Here is a 22,812-nt window from a genome sequence, read left to right as displayed (position 1 = left end):
GATAGGAAACATTTCTAGGGCAAGGAGGCCTGAAGAATAGGGGCACAGGTAAAGGAATGAATGAGATGACAAGATTCTAGTCTGTTGTAAGGAATGAGGAGCGGAGGATATAGCTGGGGGTGGACACCCCAGCTAGGGATTTAGGGATTACAACTCAGTGAGTAGTACATGTAACCTGGGAGGAAAGCCTTCCACATTTGCTCATCTCTAGCCCAGGAATTTCCTTTCCCAGGAGAGGGCTAGAGTATGTAGGCAGGCCAACTGTACAGCTTAAGCTGTTTGACTGGGTTCTATCCTCTTCCTGGGGAGGACCACCTTGTGGGGGTTGACTGGACTGGAAGCAAGACTGGAAGGTGCACAGATGAAGTAATAGCCCTGGGCAGTGGGGGCCCTTCAGGGGCTCCAGGATTATGTTTCCCAGTAGTTCCCCAAATAGGCCAAGGGCCTACTCACCAAGCTCTCCTCGAACCAGTCCTTTATGTAGAAAGCTGTGGGGCCTGGGATCTGGTTCAGGAGGGCTGCCCTTTCCTGAGGATGCTCCAGCATCTCCAGGGCCAGCCTCAGGTCCTCAATGAGATGGATCACTGGGAAGGGGTTCGTGTAGGAGGCAGGGGAGGCCGGTCCAGGCTCACAGGTCCCATCACTAATTTCTGCACCTATTTTCGTGCCTAGAACAAAAGAGAGGTGGGAACCTTGGTAAGAAAGCTGGGACACCATGGGCCAGGAACTGGAAAAGAGCAAAGATAGTGAAAGGAGAGGGGGGCAAGATGGATAAGAAGCCTAGGAAGACACTTCTACCTCAGCAGAATCACTCACAAAGTAACCTTCAGAGATCATCTTTAATCCTGGGCTGGGCGCGATAGGAAGAGACCTGTCAGAGGTGAATGACTGTGCCCATCGGGACTGACATATGGAAGCTCACACTGTTAGACAACTGGGGGAACACAGCCAGCCCTCACCGGCGACCATAGATATGCTAGCTAAAACAATGAGATACCATTCTTCAGCTTTTAGATTAACAACCTTCTTTTCTTCTAAGTCAGTGTGGTAGCTTGTCTGCACAGATGGCCACCAAAAATTCTTTCCATCCTTGTCTGCATTCTACTCCTCTCATCCCGAGGTGGTCCCTGACTCTAGGCTGGCTTGGTGAACGGGAACCTTTCTGGATCTTCCCAACTGGGCGAGGTCTATATCCCCTGACATACTCATACTTCTAACCTGTATAAATTACTCTGTATGTCCACAACTCACCTTCCCATTATGGGCTGTGAAGTCTCTGAGGGCAGAATCCCCATCATAGTTAGCTGAGTTCCTAGCACCATGCCCCTGCCCAGTAGATGTCGAAGGGGAATCTGACTGAATGTCTGCACATGTGCTTGAACGAATAGCTAAGAGGAGGAGTACTTGAACTTCCTCAGAGATCTGAAATATTGGCTCAGATCTTTCTAATTTGATATGTCCCAAACAGGACAGTTTTTGCCTTTCTAAACCCCACCATTAAAAAACAAAACAAAACAAACAACCTTCTTTGCCTAAGTATAGTGATATATTTTTCAAAGCAAAACTGGGGTGACGCAATCTAACAAAAAATTTCCGCGCTTCTTTCAGCAGCAGTAAGAAACACTTTAGAAAATACAGCTTAGATGGTGGAATTTCTAGGGCATTTGGATTGTTTAAAAGGCAAATTTTAAAAAAATAAAATATTTGAAATCTGGCTTCTGCTGGAAAATGTGGACTGTAGGGCCACCACCTCCATGGTTTTACTGCAGGCCTGATGTCTATTTCCAGGTCCCTTTACTTCTAAGTGCCAACTTCCTACTTACCATGGCAGCCTCTGGAATGTGAAATCCACACAGAAGGAAACAATTACCATTTGATTGCCTGTTTGCTTGCTGAAAGTGCAGGATAGAGGGAATCATGGATCACAATCCACAAACAAGTCTGTGGCTCTGGGGAGCTAGGAAACTGCCCAATTACCCACACGCTGGTGTGTGCTCAGCACTCTCTGGCTCCTGCAGATCCAATTTCGAGCTGACTGAGAAGGGCTCCAGCCAGACTCCAGTCAAGAAAATGGACAGAAGCAGAGCAAGACCTCCATTCTCCACACAATTGCTGAGTAATCCTCCATCCTGGACACATTTCAATATACACATACAAATACACACTATACACCCCTTTAAAAATGTAGGATGAGCCAGGCCAAAAGTAAGTGAGTAGACTGAGATTTTCATTAACTTTATATAACTCTGTGGCCTTGGACAACATAAAATGGAAAAACGAGCACATGCATACCTGCAATTATAAGATTTATAAATGCATATAATAATTATAAACTCACCTATTTAAACTCAAATATTTGAATAAGAGGATAAATTAAATCCAGTTCTTTGAAGTTATCAAGAGAGACATACAACAATTAAGATACTGAATGACTGAAATATAAAGTGCTCAAAAAGATAAAACTAAATACTCCATACAATGGAGGAAGTATTTTGATCGCACTGTTAAAAACAGCCACACACACACACAAAGTCACCGGATAAAATGATAAAAATAAATTTAAAAATCATCTGAATAGTTCTATAAAATATTAAACCATAATTAAATTTTTTTTCCAGAGAAAAAAATGCTTTTGCAAGTTCTATCAAACCTTCAAGAAATTAATAATTCTAATCTATTTCATTCAGTATAGAAAACAAGAGAATGCTATCAGCTCACTCGATAAAGAGAAACTGATAGTACAACTTGTAGATGAGAGTGTGAATAGTGACCTTGGACTTATGCAACTTAGCATCCTGAGTACTACAAAGAAAAAATTATAGACTTTCTCACTGATGAACTTCGATTACCAATTTCTAAACACAATTTTACAGAATCAAGTCCCATTGTAACCATCTCCCTTGGGAAATGACAGATCAAGCAGACCCCAAAAGAAAAAGAAAAATAAAGGAGTGACATATTAGAACAACAAAGGACATATAAAGAACTATGTCCCAGACAACTAGAGCTGGCACATTGTGCTTAAGCACACATTAAACATTTTACCAAAACTGACTGCAGACAAGGCCATACAGGAAGTCTCAACAAAAATCAGGAACTATTATCAGGGACACTTATTCCCATTTTCATATTTCCATGGGAAGGGAGGGTGGTTTCAACTACAGCCACATTTGTGGCCTCTCCCCTGCCTCCCCTCACTCAATTTTTCCTCTGAAGGAGGAATGCCTCCTCTGATGAGAGAGCTGAAAGAAGGAATTCTCTCCAAAGCCGCCTGTCCCTGGATGTAAGCATTATCCTTAGAGAGGCTTTCTGAGACCAGCTCTGCCCCAGCTAGGTAGAAGTCTGTATTTTGGAACCAGTTAAATGTTTGGTATAAATATTGTTGTGCGTGTGTGTGTGTGTGGTAAAATCTTAAATGATAGATGAATTAAATATTGCGTGTGTGTGTGATGAGTGGTACTCAAAATCCTAATTGCAGCTTCAGATCGAGCTAACTTTCCTAATCAGTAAAACTAATTATAAACTTGATGTCTGATCTATTCCTTAATTGGTTTAAAATGAAGGAAGAGAATAAAGATGTTTTGTTTATTGATTCTTGTGCTAGACAGAATAATGACACTCCTACCAAAGATATCCTATCCTAAACCCTGGAAGCTACATATGTGTAACTTGTATGGTAAAAGAGACTTTACAGATGTGATTAAGAGTCATGAGATGGGGAGATTATCTTGGCTTATTAATCACAGGAGCTCTTAAATCAGAAGAGGGAGACAGAAGATTAGGTCAGAGAGATGTGATGTGAGGACTCAACTGGCCATTGCTGGCTTTGAAGATGGAAGAAGGGGCCCATAAGCCAAGGAAGGTAACAGCGTTATACCAGCAATAGAGTAGAGAGAGGCAGGCTAGTAGCATAGAGAAGACCCTCCTAGAACACCCAAAGATGCAAAAACACACATATGTAGACTTTTTTAAGCAACTGAACTGAAAGAAACCTTCAAAGTTCAGAACCTTAGGAAGAGCATTTGAGCTGGTCTTTGCCCTGAAGGCCACTGCCACTTCCCTGATATCCTAATACCTGGATTTGAATGCGCCACTTGAGGACAGGAGATAATGCTTAGGGCCTAATCAAAGGGAGAGATTGGATGGGAGACCTCTGCATAAAGCCAGGATGCAAAAAGGCAATATCCTCAGTAAATCAACTAGAAAAAAGAGGATGATGGCTGTTGAACAGTGCTTGCCACTCTGGGCCATTTCAACCTCTTTATACAAAGGGTAGTCTTTGACATCTGAGCCCACTACACACCTCAACTTTCACTTTGACTCTTCAGGTCAATGTCATAGCAGAACACTCTCAACCTGAATCCTGAACAGGGATCAGACAGCTTTGTTACTGATGACTGCTACATGCTGATCTACCTCAGAGAGAGCATGGACAAGACTGGCTACCTGTTCTGAGCATGGACTCATCATTATGGGCCCAGGTGAATAATCTGTCTTGATCAGAACTTACTCTGCCCCCAATCTTTAAATCTTAAACAAAATGAAAATCCAGAATTGACAGAAAGGCCTGGATAGAGCAAACTCTTTTGTAGCTGTCCTTAAATAGACTCCTTTTTACTACTTCTCATCGATGGGTACAGCTTGCAGATAATCGCATGAGTAACCTCCTGCCACAGTGAGGAGGAATAAGTGTCCTCTGTGTCCTCACCATGGGATTCTCTGGTCCTGTTACAGAAGTGGCCTCACAGAGGAGCCACTGCACCTGTTAGCCCATAAATTAAGCCCTCTGCAAAATTAACATATCTGGCAGTTGCTCAGGGCCATCCAGAAGGATATAATTAAGCAATACATAGTTCACTTTCAGTTGTCAACAGTGTGATTCAATTAGAGTGTTATTTGCAGGTGAATCACAGGGACTAACCAGGAGACAATGAAATCAAAAGTTAACATGTACCAGAAGCTACAACAGTGGTCTTTTGTACTAGAAACAAATCATTTTGACAAGGGTCCTGGAGTCTTTAATAGCCACCTCTACCCAATTTTCTGGCATAAAATTCCAGGGTTCCAATCAAGTAGTCATACCTGGGATACACCCATTCAGGTTTCAAGAATTAAACTTTACAAAAAGTTTCATTTAATAGTCATATTTCTGCTCACATGGCACTTCTCTATCTCACACTGCTAGAGCCACTGAGTGCTTTGAGATGAGGGTCACCAGACTATGGCTCAGGAGGGGCGTGTTTGACACCTAAACATCAGGATGTCCTCTCAGAGTATTCCTGCCCTGGTTGTTTATGGGAATGATAATCTCCTGCAGTGTTTGCATTGATTGGAGAAGAGGGCCACTTTTTTTTTTTTTGCATTAAATGTTTAATTATATAAACGCTAATAAACATGTCCTAAGTGTATTCTTTTTTGGAAAGAGTTTTGGAAAGTGAACAGTAGTCTATTATACTATACAGTAATTAATTAAGGGAAATTCCTTATTATGCAGTGTTATGATTATGAATAATCATTACTGAAGGAATTGTTTGTTTTCATAAGGATCCAGTTGTTTTCACATGATTTGGGGTATGCAGAAGGCCTATAACATTTTCTTCCATTGAAATAAGTGGTAATTGTGTTTTCATAAAGTGAGGGAATACAGTCCTTGGGTACACACTTGAATACTTTAACAGATGCAAAAGCAATTGTATTTTGGTAATGTTGGCACTACTTGATATCGTTTGACTTCAAATTAATAAGAAAATGGAATTAAAGAAAAGATGACTTAAACGTTCACACGAAAATGTCATTTCTGCAGAATCTGTGGTATCACAATGTGGTGACACAGTGTGAAACTTTCTTTTAGCTGTGCTACCCTTTAAGCAAATGAACTCTTACTGCAAAGTCTAATGTGTAAGAGAGATGAGAGCAAAGTCACTCTGGCTAAGGGACTGGGAGCAACAATACGAATGGACGCTGCTCCTAACTAACTCTTTTCTCCTATAGATAGCCCCACAGAGTCCCCAGGGCTCTACTCTACACCATCATAAAACCAACACAGAAGTGAAAGAAGCCCAGAAGAGACTCGGATGGCCCTGGACTCATTTCTTAGTTTTGCAATTTACCAGCACTATGACCTTGGGTGGCAAAAATAATAATGTCAATACTAATATCAACAGAATAAGTTGATATTAGTATTAGTAACTTACACCAAATGAGTACTTGGTGCCTTATTTGCATTAATTTAATTGTCCCAATAATAGGAGATAGGTACTAATATTACCACTGATTTATATATTAGGAAACTGAGGCTCAGAGAAATTAAGCTATTTGCCTAAAGATCCCACAACCAGCAGTAAGTGGCCAAGCTAGGATTCAATCCCCAACATTCTAACTCCGTAGTCCACAGTAACTACCATAAAAATGCCTAAGCCCTTTGGTTCAGTTCAGCCCAATGATGTTGAAGATGAGGATGGTATTAATAATCCTCAGGAAAAGGGTCCAGCACAAAGGCATTCAATAATTATCATTCTTTTCATCACAAATGGCATAGAACATATGTCCTCCCAACTCTCATTAATAACCTCAGTGTTGAATTATCTGTCAGATAGCTCCTATCAAATGTCTGTGTGAGCCAATTAATACTTAAAAGATGGTTCACAGGACATGCCAACCACTGAGTCTTCAAAACGATTCGTGAGTTATTTCAAAAGAATCAGCCAAACAAAGGCACTAGTAGAGAAAATAACAAAGTTCAGTATGCAGCCAAATTGAGGATATGAACAGAAACTACCAACTGCCTCCTAACCAATGAAAAAGAGAGCCTGTTCACAAAAGTAAATAAAATATACATGTGACAAATGTTTATGAAACACCTATTAGGTACTGCAGACCAAGCGAGGCACTGGAGATGGAGCAGCAAAGCCTCTGTCCTCATGGAACTTATATTCTGGTACAGGAGGCAGACAATACGTAGAGACAAAAATAAATGAATTAGGTCAGGTGGTGATAAGTGCTATAAAGAAATATAAACAGTATGAGGACAGAGTGTGATGTGGGGGGTTGCTATATTAGACAGGGTCAGGGGAAATCTCTCTGATGTGGTGACATTTCACCAGAGACCCGACCTTAGTGTACCTGGAGGATAGCATTCCAGCAGAAGGGACAGCAGACACAAAGGCCCCGGGACATCCGGAGCACATGACCAAAGTGAGATGAGACAGAGGGAAAGTGGACAGGAGATACAGCCATAAAGGGAGCCTAAGGCCAAATCACGCAGGACAGTGCTGGCTATGACGAGAGATTCAGATTTTATCCTGAGATGGGAAGCCATTGAAGAGTTTTTGGGAGAAGAGTGATGTAATTTGATGTACATTTTAAGGACTGCTCTGTGGAAGATGGTCTATAAGAGGGCAAGAACAGAACAGATATCCTCAGAATACGATGTATTAACTTATAAATGCTGGCTGAGTCTAATGAGGCAAGCACAGGCCTTATCCAGTGAAAACCTCAAAACTTCAGAGAGTCAAATAAGGGCCTGAATAAATGAGAACTCTACTGTGTCCCTAGAGAAGACTTCACATAAGGATATTTTGTCCTTCATTAATTTCTCAAGATCTAACATTTTATAGAGCTTACTACATGCCAGGCACTGTTCTAAGCACCTTACATGTATAAGCACAGCAACCCTCTAAGGCGGATACTATTCTTATTCCCATTTTAAATATGAGGAAACTGAGGCACAGATCATACAAGTAACTTGCAGGATTTGTAGAGTTGGAATTTGAATAAGCAGTCTGGCTACAAATGCTCCCCCTGAGTAATCTACAAAGAATGCCTTGGAATGTCTTAGACTGCCTCTCTATCAAACTCTCAAACCTGCTCCTGACAGAGTGGCCCAGGAAGCCCTTCCAGAAAGAACTGGCCAGGGTGGAGGACTAAGGAAGTGGAAGGAGGAAGGAGCTCATTGTTCTGGAAGAGCAGAAGGATGGTTCTCCCAGGTTCCATACCACAGGCAGGACCACTCCCTCCACACCCATCCCAGAGACTTGCCTACAGATCCTGCACCAAGGCAAGGCCCTGAGGATCCAGCCACATAATTCTCTCAGAGATAGGGGATTCTGCCAGAGGCTTTGTCATTTTAGGAATGCCTGTGTGGAGAAATTAGGAGGAAGAAAGAGGAACTGACCCCACACAAGGCTGCCTTCTTTAGGAGGTGTCTTATTCATCCCTCACAGCCATCCAAGAGCTCTGCGCTCTCTGCCAGAAGCTTTCTGAGTCTCTTCCTAGCTCCTTGGCTGAGGGCTCAGCAGTGATGACCTGAGCCAGTCTGAGGGTCTGACCTTGTGGCTCTGATCTCAATGCACACAAGCCCCTGGCAGCTTCTAGATAAGATTTTCCGAAAGGATTGCTAGGAAATCCATGCTCTTGACTGTTTCCCCTCAATAGAATTTTAGAGGCCCTAACCTAGAATAGGACATCCCAATTTATGGAGCCTCTGGAAAGTGGGACATTAGTCACAGCCTCTCAAGGGCCCTTCTGTTCCCTGAGAAATTAAATGCCTGACAGAAGACAGCTAGAACATGTTACAGTGCCACCAGTACCATGAAGAAGCTCCCACACACAGAGAACTGCTCCCACACCAGGCGCAAACAGCCAGAACCCTGTGAGTCAGATGTATCTCTGCAGGGTGGCAGGAAAAGCAAACGCCTGAAAGGAGGCAGTGTCAGGTACCCGTGCACGTCCTGGGCTCTTGCCACATTCAGCCCAAAACTTCTCCAACCATAGCTCCACACAACAAGGCGCAAAGCCCCAAAGTAGCACACCCAATCAGCAAACAGAGCCACTGACCTGTATCAGGTAAGGCTAGAAAGAAAACCTGGACCCTTTGGGAAAGATTTTCCATGACAGGTTTGTTCTAACCAATATAGGCTCGGTTGCCACAGTCAAGGAGTTAAGCAGCCCGAACAGCCAATTGGCATGCTCTTCCTAACCAGTTTTGCTGGATCTCTTCTAGAGAATAACTGGCTAATGCAAACATGAAGCCAAACAGTTGATGCATAAGAAAACAATATGGCATAAAGAAATTCTTTAGATGATGAGGTAAAAGAATACAAAACTGCCTCCTGACCCCCAAACACACTGGAGACCAGCTAGGGAAGTGAGTTGACACCTGCATTTAGGTGGCAAAGTCTGCTAGACTTCGAGTTTCAGCTCGACTGTAATAAGCCATAATGTGCTCTGAAGAATTTATAATAAAGTCAATCTCATTGCACCCAAATCGCCTTGCAGCCAGGATCCAAACTGTGAAATAGATGTGTCCTAACATATGGTACATCCACCCTGTCTCAACAGAGACTGAAACTCACACCAGATATCAGTGTTCCAGAAGTTTATACTCTTAGAAAAGAGATGGCATACACGATAAAATAAAATAAATCTAACGAGGGGCTTCTCTCTGTGCCAAAAAGAAAAGTGAGAGAAAACAGTTTCTCAGGTGTGGGGGACGAGCCACCAGACGTTAGGTTCCCTGCCCGTACCTGCTATGATCCCGTCCATCTGCTCCAGGGCAGCTTCCAGTGCGTGACTGGCATCAGAGGCCATGACTCCTTCCTGCTTAGTCTCCTCCTTCTCTTACTGAAAATTCAAATACAGAACAAAAGAAAAATTACAGTTTCACATTATGCTCACAGGACCGCAAAGCCCTCTTATCCTGTCATTGTACAGCACCCTCTCATGAGAATCCTCGTAGCAGATCTGTGGTTTCTGCCATCTCTATGGCCTCTCCCTCCTGGCATGACAGCTCTTTTCCCATGAATCTTTAGCACATAATCCTATTCACTTCTGTAATGAAAAGCTACCAGAGTCACCTGTAGCAGCAAAACAACAATTGCCACTGTTCACCATCATTACAGTTCCAGGCTCCAGAAGCTCCAACCACCACTGGGGAGGAGAAGGCTCCCCTACATGTGGGTCACAGCAAGCGTTTAGCTGTCTTTTATCTGCATTTGTCCGACACCTGCAATGCTTTCCTTGGGCAATTGTGATCCAGGCTGAGAGGACTTAACTGCCACCTTCGCTTTATGAATGACCCAATGTGCCCCACCTAGGAAGGCTGCAGCAGGCTCACTGTCCTGGGGAGAGTACTGTCCCAGGAACCAGGAGCACTGTCTCTTACAATTTTAGTTCTACTCTACCCAGCAGCATCTGAGGTGCAGAATCTCATCTTCTCGGGGCTGGAGAACTTCAAGGATACATGGTCTAGCCCCCATCCCACCCCAGTGCTGAATCTCCTCCATAATGAGAGAGATGACAATCAGTTCCATCTCCAGACTACTCTGCCTCTAAGAAAATTCTTTCAGCTGAACTGTCTTCCTGCAGCCTCTTCTCATTGTTCTTGCTTCCCACTCCTTCCCTGGGTGGCAGTATTTGTAATCCTAAGAAGAGATTTAGCGCATGCCTATAAACTAGAGGCAGGAGTTGTTTGCTCATTCAGCAAAACCTACGTGTGTGCACAAGCACTGTGGAGAACAGAGGTACAGCTCCTGTACCCAAGAATGGCTCAGGTAAGGAAACAGAAGGCTGAGGGTCTCTGCTCATTTTCCCTGTGATGCTAGATCTTTGGAATGAAGAGAAGAAAGTGAGCAGCCACAGAAAAGTGGCTTTGGAGATGGCATGGAAAAGAATGTTAGGACCATATAGAACCACACTGGACTATACCAGGCAGGAGCAGTTAAATAGCCAGGGTTCAAATCCAATTTTGCCATTTACTGTATGATCTCTGACCCTCAGTATCCTTATCTATAAAATGGGAATAATAATGGCGACTAACTCACAGACTCATTGTCACAATTAAATGAGGAATTACTATTTCATAGAAAATGCTTAGTACATTCCTTTGCACCCACTATGAGCTCAATATGTGTTAGCTTTTTTTAAAGTGAGGAGATAACCTCAGAATGTATTTGTGCCAGGATAGGTCAGAGAATAATAGACTTTAAACTTCGGGAGGAAGAATCCAAATAACCCTAAAAGGTTGGTTCCTTTGGAGGAAGTAGGCATGGCAAGGAAAGATAAGCAATCATGCATGTGGGGGATGGGGTAGACAGTCATTCATAGGTGCAAAGGACAAGGAAGGTTCTGAAACAGGAACTGTAGGATCTGCTCCGGGGAATGAGGATGGGAGCTTGCAGAGGAGGTGGAGCTTCCAGAGGAAGCTGAGCCTCCCAGCTACAAGGAACAGAGCTGGTTCACGTGAGAAAAGCAGCCCAGATGGTTACAGAGCAAACAGTGTGCAAACCTCATGGTCTGAACAGAAGCTAGTTTGGGTGAGGATGAAAGTCAAGGCAGCAGGAAAAGGGACACAGCAGAAGCAGGGCAATATTCACTACATTCACACCTGTTCAGCCACCCGCAATAGCAAAAGTTTGAAATCTTTTCCTCTGAGGACTTCCCACTGCATCCAGGAAAAAAATCCAAACTCCTATGAAATGAGACGCGGCGTGATCTGGCTGGGCCAGTCCCGCATGGGCCAGTCTCGCACAGACCTCCCTATCACTCCTCGTGCTTCGGCAGCAGTGGTCTCCCGTCTGCCCACAACACTCCAAGGCCTTTCCTCCTCTGAAAGTTTATACCTACTGTCCTCTCTACACTGAGCTCACTTTCTCAGCTCTCTGGATTGCTGATTTAGTCTCATCCTTCAGGTCTCATTTGCAAAGTATCTTGAGAGACCTTCCTTGAGGCCTCCATCTAAACAGCCCCTTCAAAGCATAGCAATAACAAAGTATCTTGTCCATATATGTATTGCCTTGCTAACTGGCCTTGCAAACCCTCCACACGAAGGCAGGGGGACCCTATCTGCTTTGTGTACCCCATGTGTGCAGTGTCTAGCAGAGTTCCTGGTATAAGGAAGTTTGAGTAAACACTTGTGAATAAATGGATTGGATCCATGTAGCCGACATTCATGGAACTCTGCTGTGCTGGGTCTTGGGGGGATATTGATAAACCAGACTTAGTCCCTGTCCCCATGGGCCACATGGTCTACTGGAGAAGACAGAAGTAGGAAGAGATAATTATGATGCAGTGTGAGGCATGCTGAAGGAGGGAGGAATGCAGTTTCTCTGGGTCTTGAAGGATGAGTAGGAGCTGTCTCAGAAGGGGGAGAATGCTATTCCCAGAGAAGCATGTAAGGGCAGGATGTAGTTGGCAAATGTCAATATGGTTGACAAGATTATACAGGAGCATCTAGTTGCTCCAAATGAGTCAAAACCTTCCAAGACACTCACATAAGAATGACAAGGGCAATTAAAGAGAGGAGCCTGGGAGTCACACCCACTACTTCAAGGATCTTGATACCAGTGCTCAACAAATCAAGTGACCTCAGATGTAAACACGACAGAGATTTTAAGAAAAATCTCATATTTCAGTAGACTGGCCCCATTTAGGGCCTTACTACCAGGGTGAAAATTGGGGGGCAGTTAGAAGGTGCCAAGCCCAGAGAACCCGGGCGATGTCCCCTTGCTACACAAGGGGCATAAAAGACAACCTGTGGGCCCTCTGCCCCATGATGACTTTGTACCTGGCAAAGAGCAAGCTGGGTGGACCCGTGGGAGCTGGTGTGAAGCAAAACATGAGTCAGTGGTGTATCATATTTACAACCCAGGAGCCTGGGGCCGGTAAGATTGGGAGCACTCAAGAGTGGGGAACATGCTTTGGGAAGCTGAAGAGCTGCTTTAGACCTGCTGGGTCTGAGGTGATGGCAGGACAACTGAGTGAGAACAGGCCCTGCCAGCCTCTGTCATGGGGCGGCTGTGAGGTGCTAGTGGGGTACAAGAGGAGGCCTTTGAAGGGAAAAATGTGCGATGGGAGTGATGTCTCTGGCTCCCATCTATGAACACAGGCACTCATATTGGCACAGGGAAGGCACAAGGTTACCAACCATCCTTATTCTGGCAGCTATGGCCATTTTCTGCCCTCGCCATTGTCGAGATTAGAGCTCCCTGTCAGTAAAGCATGACGGCACAATCCCTGCCTTCCAGGAACCTGGGATCTCAGAGGCAAACATGTCACCTGTGTCATTCAGTGTGTCTGGTGTCTTTCGTGTCTGTTCACCCCCACAGGACGCAGTACCTCTCTTGGGAGCCTGGGTTCATCAGGGATGTGGGGCTTAAATGCAGGAAGCTCCAGAATCAATGTGGCAGGAGGCCTCCTGGAGAGAAGCGAGGTGAAGAGGCCAGAGAGTGCATCTGGAAGAGACAATAACCCACAGGGACTGGGAAAGAGAGCCACGCCAGGGTACACTGCAAAGGGACGAGCGAAACTAGGGCCATCTCCAAGTAGGGGGTGGGAGTGGAACTGAAATCATGTTCCCTACCAGTGAGAGGGGAGCTATAGCAACCACCCAGGCCTGACACAGAGTGGACGACAGAGGGAGAGATATTGTGCTCTGCGGACTCTAAGGAGGGGCGCCCCACCAGGCCAAGAAGGAGAGGAGCAGGCAGAGGAGAGCATTGTTCTTAACATGCTCAGTACAGTAATAGTTGTTGCACTGGCTGAAAGCATTTTCATTCTCTGAACACTTGGACTATTACCAGAGCCCTGAATTTGACCCTGATGAGCAGACGGGCTTCTTATACCAAGAAACTGGCTTATTCTTTGCTGTAAAGATAAGGCAGGGAATGTTGTTTAAGAAAGTGTGGTCCATTCATCCTTCCCTTCACCCAAACGCCTCTCTAGATGCTGTCATCTTCCTATCTGTGATGATGTCTGAGGCTGGGGCTCCTCCCAGTACAGACTTTATCCCTTCTCTTTGTTGCCAGCCAGGGAGAAAATGACCCCCATAGCTGTAAGACCAACCAATGAGGAAGGAACAGCCATGTTTTAGAATGACAGTGTCTGGTGATAGATGTTCATGGCTACTTGAACTATATGTGTTCTGAAATGGCTGTGCACAGCTGCTTTCTTGTGAGATTAAAGGCTGGATCTGTATGTGTTCTGAAATTTAGAAAGTGAGCCACAATTAGCTGTCCATCATCTGGTGCATTCTGAGCCAAGCAGTGATTTAGATACTTTATTAACTACTTTCGAGCTCAGCAAAGGAAAATTAGAAGTAGGTAGGAACCACTGATTAAGATAAGCCTGCGCAAGTAAACCTGAACATATCATATCCCACCCATACTTCCACTCCATTTTATAAACTACCTTTCTCTCAGTAAAGTAGTTAGAGTTGTGAGTATTTGGGGCAGGTTTGCACCACTCCGGATGGAGGAAGGAATCAGGAACAGATCTAGACTCGCCCAAGGTCTCCTGTGCCAGTGCTGACTCCTCAGCAGCTTCGGTCAGATGAGGGCCAGTGTCCCCGAGTAGAAGGCAAGGCCTGGGGAAGGAACTCTCAGCCAAGAACTCACCACCAAACATCTCAGGCCTCTCCTTAAGTGGCCAATAGGAGGTACAGTCACCATATCACAAGAAAGCAAAGACTTCTCCTTATAATTTGCAGGTTACCAATAAACCACAGCTGCTCTTAAATGGTTATTTTAAGAAATAAATACTTCTTGCTATATACCCATAAACTTGGGAAACGACCTCTTAAAGGATACAGGAAACTTATCTCTTTGGCATAGTAGAGCAAGAAGCCATTTACAGTATTAAAAAAGGAGGAGGAGGAGGAGGAGGAGAGGAGGAGGAGGAGGAGGAGGGAAAGGGCAAGGGGAAGGGGAAAGAGGAGGCGAAGGAGTAGAAGACAAGACCGACTACAGAGGAAGACACACAAAGGAAATTGATGGCAGGGCCTAAATTCTCAGCCACAACCCATATCAACAGAACAACTTCCATTCTAAAGGACAAAGAAGAAAGAGCATAGGTTTTATAGCCAGACAGTCTTGAGTTAAAACCTGGGTTCTGCTGCTAATGGCTGTAGGTCTTTAGACAAGTTATTTTAACCTCTCTGAGCCTCCATTGTCCCATCTATAAAAGTAGTATAAACCAATCTCATTGTCGTGAGGGAAAGTAAACAAGAGAGACCTCAGGTAAATACAGCAGATTGAAGCCAAACATCTAATTTAGCTACCCACTGAAACGACAGCAGAGGAATTTATTTTGAAAGACATAAACCCACAAGGACATGGAGAACGTGACAGAAGACAAGACGACAGCTCTGCAGCAAGCACGAAAGGGCAGCCGGTCCGTGTTGGACGGGACCGAGACCGGGCTGGCACGATGGAGGGGTGGGAAAGCGCTTGTGAGCAGTGTGGGGGTGGAATCGGAGAGAGAGCTGACTCGTCTTCTAGAGTAGGAACTCAGAAGTCACTAGATAAGGACAAAAAGAGAAAGTAGGAGACCAAGCATTTTTTTAGCGATATGGATAAAAAAAATACTAAAAGAATTTTAAGTGGCTACATCTTAGGAAGAACAATAGGGGGTGGGTAGGCGAGGAAATGGCTGTTTTAACAAATCACATACAATTATTTGACTTAAATTGTGTAGATATAGTGATGATAAAAATAAAAAAGATTTAAAAATATGTGCCTGGCACAGAGTACAGATTCAATTAGTATGTGCTCCTTTCTGAGGCAGATATCTGTTAGTTACTTGCTAAGAGTTTATATAACATTATTTCATATACTATTAATCTCCATACACCACTTAGGACTTTTTCTCTCCCTTTTAAAGATGAGCAAACAGATTAGGCAATTTGCCTGAGGTTGCACACCATTCCTTCTCCCACTCTTCCACTTTGTCTCTGAGACAGGAACCCAGTGGACGGTTTTGAGCACAGAATGATTTAACTTAGCTTTTACAAGAAACACTTTGGATAGAAACAACCTAAGTCCCATTGATGGACGAATGAATAAAGATATGGTGTGTGTGTATACAAAATGGAATACTATTCAGCCATAAAAAGGAAATCTTGCCATTTGCAACAATATGAATGGGACTTGAGGGTGTTATTCTAAGTGAAATAAGTCAGAGAAAGACAAATACCATATGATTTCACTAATATGTGGAATCTGAAACAAACGAACAAAATAAACTCATAGATACAGAGAACAGACTGTAGGTTACCAGAGGGGAAGGGGGTTGGAGGGAGGGCAAAATGGGTAAAGGGGATCAATTAGAAAGCGATGAATGGGAACTATACTTACAGTGTTGATCACTATGGAGTATATACAAATATTGAATTATAATGTACACTTGAAATATGTATAATGTTGTATGCCAATTTTACATTATAAAAAAATAAATAAGTAAAAATAAAAGGAACGCTTCAGCTGCTGCTTGGAACATGGTGCAGGGGTTGGGGGTGATGCAGTGAACACAGGAAAACCAGGCAAGAGATGAAGGTTGCTTGGACCAGCATGACAGTGGTAAGTGTTCTAACCCTTGATATATGTCGAGGGCAAAGCCGGTAAGCTGTGCTGACAGATTGGATGTGGGCCTGAGAGGAGTCAGACATGATGACAAGAATTTTGCCCTGAGCTTTTGGGGGGTGGAGGTGAGTGAAATCAGGAGATTGTTTTGGAAATATTGTTTGGATACCTAAGAACGCTTAGGAAGTAGGCATTTAGAAATCCAAGTCTGATGTTCAGAGAGAGGTCTGGGCTGCAGGTTAACAATTTGGGAGCCATCTGCATAAAGATGGTATTTAAAACAACTGCACAAAGTAACTTTAGTGTAGACAAAAGAATAATAATGATAATAATAATAAGAATAAAAGGAAGAGGCCTCAGACTTTTTGGGACACTCCACTCCAACGTGCAGCCTTCAGGGAGAAGAACCAACAAAGGAGGCTGAGAGGAGCAGCCAAGAGAACTGAGAAAGTGGAGCCCTAGAAACTCAATGAGGGGTTCAGGATGAAGGATGCAATCAGGGGAGCCAGATGGCTGCTGAATCAGACCAGAGACCATTCTCTCTCCAAACTCCCACTGATGATTTCATCTGCCCCCACAGCCTCACCTGTGCCTGCATTACCTCATCCTAGCTGACTGCAATGGCCTCCTAACTGGCTGCCCTGCCTCTAAGCAGCCTCTCTATTTAATCTAACTCAGTTGTCCTCAGACTTTGCTGTTTATCAGAATCACTTGGAAAGCAAATCAAGCAGAGGTCCAACATCATTTAAGTAGCAGAAGGCTTAATCTTTGTATTCTGACCCAGCCCCTCAGGTGAATCTGAAACTGACCAAACTGATCAGAACTGCTGATGAAATGCAAACATAGCTCCCAACCACATACTCTTCTGCTTAGAAAGTCTCTAGAATATAATTCATACCTTTCACTATATAGACTCAAACTACTCAGTTGTAACTAACTTCTGTCATAGCCCCTGGCAAACCTCTGCCCCATCCCAACCAAAGGTCTTATTTGTGGACAGATTCTAATTGTTAGTTAATTGACTGTACCAGTTGCTTTCCTGCTTTATAAACATGCCAGCAGCTTTGCCAGCTAAATCTCCATCTTCTCTTCAAGCCAGTTTTCCCAGGAAACCATTTTTGATCTTGCCCATCTAAATGTGATCTCCCCATGTCTTTAATCTCACAAGAAAGCAGCTGTGCACAGCCATTTCACCTACAAGCCTTCCTTCCGTGTGCCTGGCCCCTGGGGGCATCTCCCATTCTGTAGACCCTAAGGAAACGTTTACAAATTTACTGGTAAGATAAAACTATTCATTATCAGTGGGAAAGAAAAGCCTGGAAGACAGTGAAGGCTGGGAGGAGGAAGTGGCAGCAGGTGGTCTGATGTCCCTCTCCATGTCCTCAGGCTCAGTGGACCCAGCCAGTTGGTCTTCCCCAACAGATGATGCTCCCCATACCTCAATGATGTCACCGCAGTTGCCAAGCCAGAAACCTGGGAGTCATCTCTGGCCTTCCCTTCTCTCACCCATAGCCAGCTAGTCACCATATCTGATAAAGCCTCCTTCCTCGCCCACCTCACCTTCACCTGCCTTGCTTCAGGCCACATCATCTCCCATTAGAATGACTGCAATGGCTTCCTGATCAGTTTTCCTGCCTGCAGCCTCACCCCACATACATCCCTCACCTTCCACACTCCAACCAGTAGGACAGGTCTATTTCACAAATCTCATCAAGGCATCCCAGCACTTGCACAACTCTTCACCAGCTTCCTATCACCCAGAAAGGAAGTTAAGGACCCATGAGATACTCAGGACCATGTGGTCTACAGTTAGACCTGCATTTGGATGCATGTTCTTCCCATCAATGGCTATGCCCTTGGACAAGTTCCTCAACATCACTGAGCTTCATTTTTCCTATTTATAAAATGTGGGTAAAAATATACGCACTGTGCGACTGTGGCGATTCAATGAGATAGTGTATGTAGAAGTCCTTTGCACATGACTGGGTGGGAGTTCGCAACCACAGCGGTGATAATTCTTTAAGCCATACCTGCCCCGCCCCACTCCTGAGAACCAACCATCAGACACACCAGCCAAACTGCTAAAGGCAGCTAAAGCCACCTGCCTTTACTCTGAGGCTTCCTCGCTATGCAATGATTTACCCCACGGCCTGCTCAATTCCTACTCCTCTTTCAAGACCCAATTCCAGCATCATGATTCCAGGGATCCTCTCCCATCCCCCACATGGAAGTGACTGTTCTCGACTCAGTTCCCCTCTCCACTCCCACAACGGACTTCCCTCACATCACCCAGAACTCTCTAGAGCAATGACCACTTATATGTGTGACTCCTTTGTCTGAGCGGTAAGCTCCCTGTGGGCAGGACCATGTCTCTGAGCCCAGAGCTCAGCCCAAGACCTGGTGCAGAGCAGGTTACGTATGGATGAATGGAACCACACATCTGCCTGAGGCAGCTGGAGGCTAACTAGGGTAATGAAATTCCTCTCCATCTGTGGATCTGTGAAACAAGTTCTCTGCTTCCAAAACACGGCAAGGCAGGTACAGGAAAGACATTCAAAAACTGAGAAAATAGAAGGAATAAAGAGTTCACTGATATAAACTGGAAGCTGAGAGGCTCCCAGGGTGGCAGACCTGGTCTGCCCAGGACCACAGGCTGTACCTGGAGCCATGAGGCCTAACTGAGGTCCTGTCCAGTCCTGAGGTTTTTGTCCTCACAGAGAAGAACCTGATGGTGCAGAAGAGAAGCACACCTGGACACAGAGCAATGGCAGGGCCCACAGGCACCTACTTTGTATCAGGACCAAAAGACAAGGCCATAGACATTAACTTTCCACAGGGATAGAGGAGCCAGATAGAAAGAGGCATCTAGTCACGACAAAGGGGAGTCAGCAGGGCTGAGGGACCAGGATGCTGAGAAAGCTGCTATCAGAATTGCTGAATCCCTTTAGTGAATATCCGAGCCTAATAAAAGTGAAGAGGTGGAGTCTTAATTTCTTTTGTTAGTGAATAGAAGCTAAGTAACCTAAGAAAAACTGACTACATAGGAGAAAAGAAAGCCAATGGAGGTGAACAAGCCCGCTTAACTTGTCCCCATCTAATCACGTTATCAGTGACTCCTAATAACGAATGTTCATTTAAAGCTTTCAGCTTCAAAAATGTTTTTCCTTCACACACAAGGCCTCTCATTCCTACCTAAACATCCTAGATCGGGGTGTTCTGAATTGTCACCCAGTTAAGCTGAGACGAGTGGGAGCCAAAATCCGTCAGAATTAACGAAAGGCCCTTAGCCTAGGTGCAGGCTGGCAGGGCCAGGTGGCGGCAGGGGACAAATGCAATATTTCTGGCTTAGCATCTTTCTTCCACTGTACCAGGTTAGTGAGTCGTATGCACTGAGCATTCCCAGCCACTCCCTGTTGGGCAAGGTCCAAAAGATCCCTAAGAACATTTGTGTAGGAGCCCAGCTCTACTGAACCCACTGGAAGGAGGCCTTTTGTTTCCTGGCCCTTCCATTTAAAACCCAGCCCAGCTCCTGTCACATGTCACTGCTCTTCCACCAGCCTCCTCTGGCACATCCAAACCCAGACGCTTCCACTTAAGCACTTACCCGAAACGCCAAACCACAGCAAGATCCCAAACAGCTTTTCCATGTAATAACAGCAGGGGACTTGGTCATGGAGCTGAATCCCCCTCTCTGAAGAAGCCCCCTCTCTGAAGAATGCCAGGAATAGCACCAAGCACTGACAGGTCACTTCCAGGCACCAAGTGGCCAGACTTCCACCCAGCTTAGCTGTCCCCTAGACTCAGAAGCAGGAGAGACATACTGCCTCCTACTTGAAATGGCAAACTTCTTAAGAAAAACACCACCCCAAAGCCATGAGTGTGTGACAGCGCGAGCCCAGCCCACAAGGAGGAGCATGGATGGGGTCTGGCCAGAAAACAGGTGTCATGGCTCACACCCAAATAAACTAGCACATCTGACCTGGGCCTAAGGAACCCTGAAAAGCTGATTTAATTTCCCTCAGTGTCTTTGCATAATATTTTTAAATACTTGCTTCATCTGCTGACTGTTCTTGCCTCCCATTTCTGTTCTTACATTCTGCCCCCAAATTGGTCCTTTTCCCTAATTCAGGGGTTTATTGTAGTAAAGAGGCCACAACAATCTCAGTGACCCAGGCCATGGGCCTTAACCCAGGCCTGCCAAAGAATATTTGGACAGATATCAAAAGACAAGGGATGCAGGTATTCCAGCAAGGAGAGGGATTGGGGATGAGGCAAGGATGCAGGAACCTATGCCTTAGGGAAGAGTAAGATAGGAAGTCAGACAATATCCAGGCACAGAGTGTCACAAAGCTCCCCACCCCCATCAGTTTGCCCCTTAACACTGTGCTTAAGACAAATACATCTGTCACCTAAGTCCCGCTTGCTCTCCCCCAACACTACCTGGCCCTGCAGACTTGCCCAAAGTACTGAAGAACTGTGCAACAGGGAAGCTGGTTTCCATGTCCAAACCAAACAGAGCTCAAAACACCTGGGGCCCAGAGACTTACTGCTGCCCGCTGCCCGGCGTATCTCACCTTTGTGCGGATCCTGCCTGCTGCCAACCCCCTTCGACTCTGTTACAAGAGAGTATTTTACTTGAAAAAGGATACACAGAACAGAAAACGATTGTCATAAAAATTCATGATCTACGGCCATGCCCGATCCTATCTGATCTCAGAAGCTAAGCAGGGTCGGGCCTGTTTAGTACTTGGATGGGAGACCACCTAGGAAGACCAGGTGCCGTAGGTGCACAAAATAAAAAATAAGGGATCGTAAGCTGACAAGGGCCTTGCAATCTGTGAGGTCAACCAAGGGTTGTCTAAATAAATAAATAAATAAATAAATAAAAATTCATGATCCACAAATATCAATCTATTCTTTTTTAGGTTTATCCATTTAACAAATGTTATTTGCCCCCTATTATCTGTAAAACCCTGTGCTAGTAGATGCTATGGGGGAAAAAAAAATGAAAGTTAAAACTAAGTTATTTATCTACCAAGGGCCAATAATCTCTGAATCATGTCAATTCAAACATGAAGGTTACATGTAGAATCGGACCTCTATTTGGGATCCATGAGCTAAAACCAACAAACTTTGGCGTTTGCCAATTTAGACTTCAGAAATTCATAGATTAATGATCTAATTTTAAAGCTTTCATGGTATTCCTTTGTGAGAAGAAAAACATCATTTCCCTGAAATTCCTATCATCTCAAATTAAGTTCAGATGGTAATTAATTGTTAATGTCATTTCTACAATGTCACTAGCTCAATGGGCAAGTAACATGTAAAACATCACATAGAAGTTTCAAAGACAAGCTGAGTTTCAAAAATTGACCATTTGTTCATCATTTTATGGATAAGGCTCACCTCATTATCCATTCGTTCAAGATGATAAACATTCAAAGGGAAGATCGCAGGTGCCAGGCACCACAGAGGCCCTGGAGTTCCCGAGGGAGAAAGACACATGCATGGTAACAACCCAGCACGATGTGCATGCCAGGGAGAGGAGAGCTCAGCAAAAGGAAGAAGCGACAGTGCAGTGTGGGCAATCCTAAGAGGCTTCACGGAGCAGAGGTGATTTTCTCCAGATGGGTAGCAGGCAGAAATGCATTGCAAGAGGAGTAAAGAGCATATCCTAAGGTATGAAAAATGTGCGTGTGTGTGTGTGTGTGTGCGTGCACGTGCATGTGTGTGCATGTGTATAGTTCTGTATGGCCTGAGAATTGGGAAAGAATGGCAGAAAATGAGGCTGGAACCAGCTTGTTAAGGGTTCTTTACCTCCTCTCACCCCTAGAACTTGGCCTTTATTCATCAGGCAATGGAAACCACTGAGAGGAGCTACTTGGAAGCTGCCATTCTTCTCCAGCAATAATGTAGAAGAATGCCAGGACCTGAGGGGAGTATCCTTCTGAGAAGCTGAGGCTCTCAGAATTCCCCCTATCTCAGTATAGCCAGGCAAATGGCAACCTGTGCCCTCCATCTGCCTACGTCAGGAACCATGCCACACCCTCCCACACTTCTCTGACTCAGTTTTCCCTTTCACTACTCCCTCACTCTGGACAGCGAGGATAGAACCTCTCCACTCCAGGCCTCGCCAGCTCAGTAAAAGTCAGCAGTCAACATGTGATCATCACCTGAAACTCTGCCTACCTCTCTCCAGTCACCTCCCCAGCTCACTCCACCTCTCTGGTCACAACTTGCTCTGACTCTTCCCCTAACTGGGGAGGCAAGCTCAGGTGTCTTCTTCTTTCTACTCCAGGATGCTGAACACTGCATATAGCTCTATCAGACACTCTTACATCCAGGCCTCTAAGCTCATGTTTTCTTCCTGTTAGACTGTCCTCAGCAAACTACTGGGCGTCTTTCCTCTTAGAGAAATGGAATCCCCCAATTCCCTTTGTACCCAAACTTCCCCTCTGCC

At 44.8% G+C, this 22,812-nt stretch overlaps 1 protein-coding gene across 3 annotated transcripts in view; it reads right to left on the bottom strand.

Annotated features, from left to right (window-relative positions):
• The window catches only part of PPFIBP2 (PPFIB scaffold protein 2), a 132,462-nt gene that overhangs the window by 91,079 nt on the left and 18,571 nt on the right, over window positions 1-22,812 (bottom strand). For 2 of the 3 annotated variants that reach the window (XM_039863477.1, XM_039863478.1), the window contains exons 2-3: window positions 9,525-9,621; window positions 454-668 (exon numbers count right to left, since the gene is read on the bottom strand). In XM_039863477.1, coding sequence (XP_039719411.1) covers window positions 454-668; window positions 9,525-9,588 — 279 coding nt within the window. In that variant the 5' untranslated portion in view covers window positions 9,589-9,621. Of the gene's footprint in view, window positions 1-453; window positions 669-9,524; window positions 9,622-22,812 lie in introns of those variants that run through there. The other variant, XM_039863484.1, reaches the window with a different exon arrangement.

Source organism: Pteropus medius, unplaced genomic scaffold (genome assembly GCF_902729225.1).
Source record: "Pteropus medius unplaced genomic scaffold, Ma_sr-lr_union100, whole genome shotgun sequence".
NCBI lineage: Eukaryota > Metazoa > Chordata > Mammalia > Chiroptera > Pteropodidae > Pteropus > Pteropus medius.
This window is presented reverse-complemented; position numbering and strand designations above follow the sequence as displayed.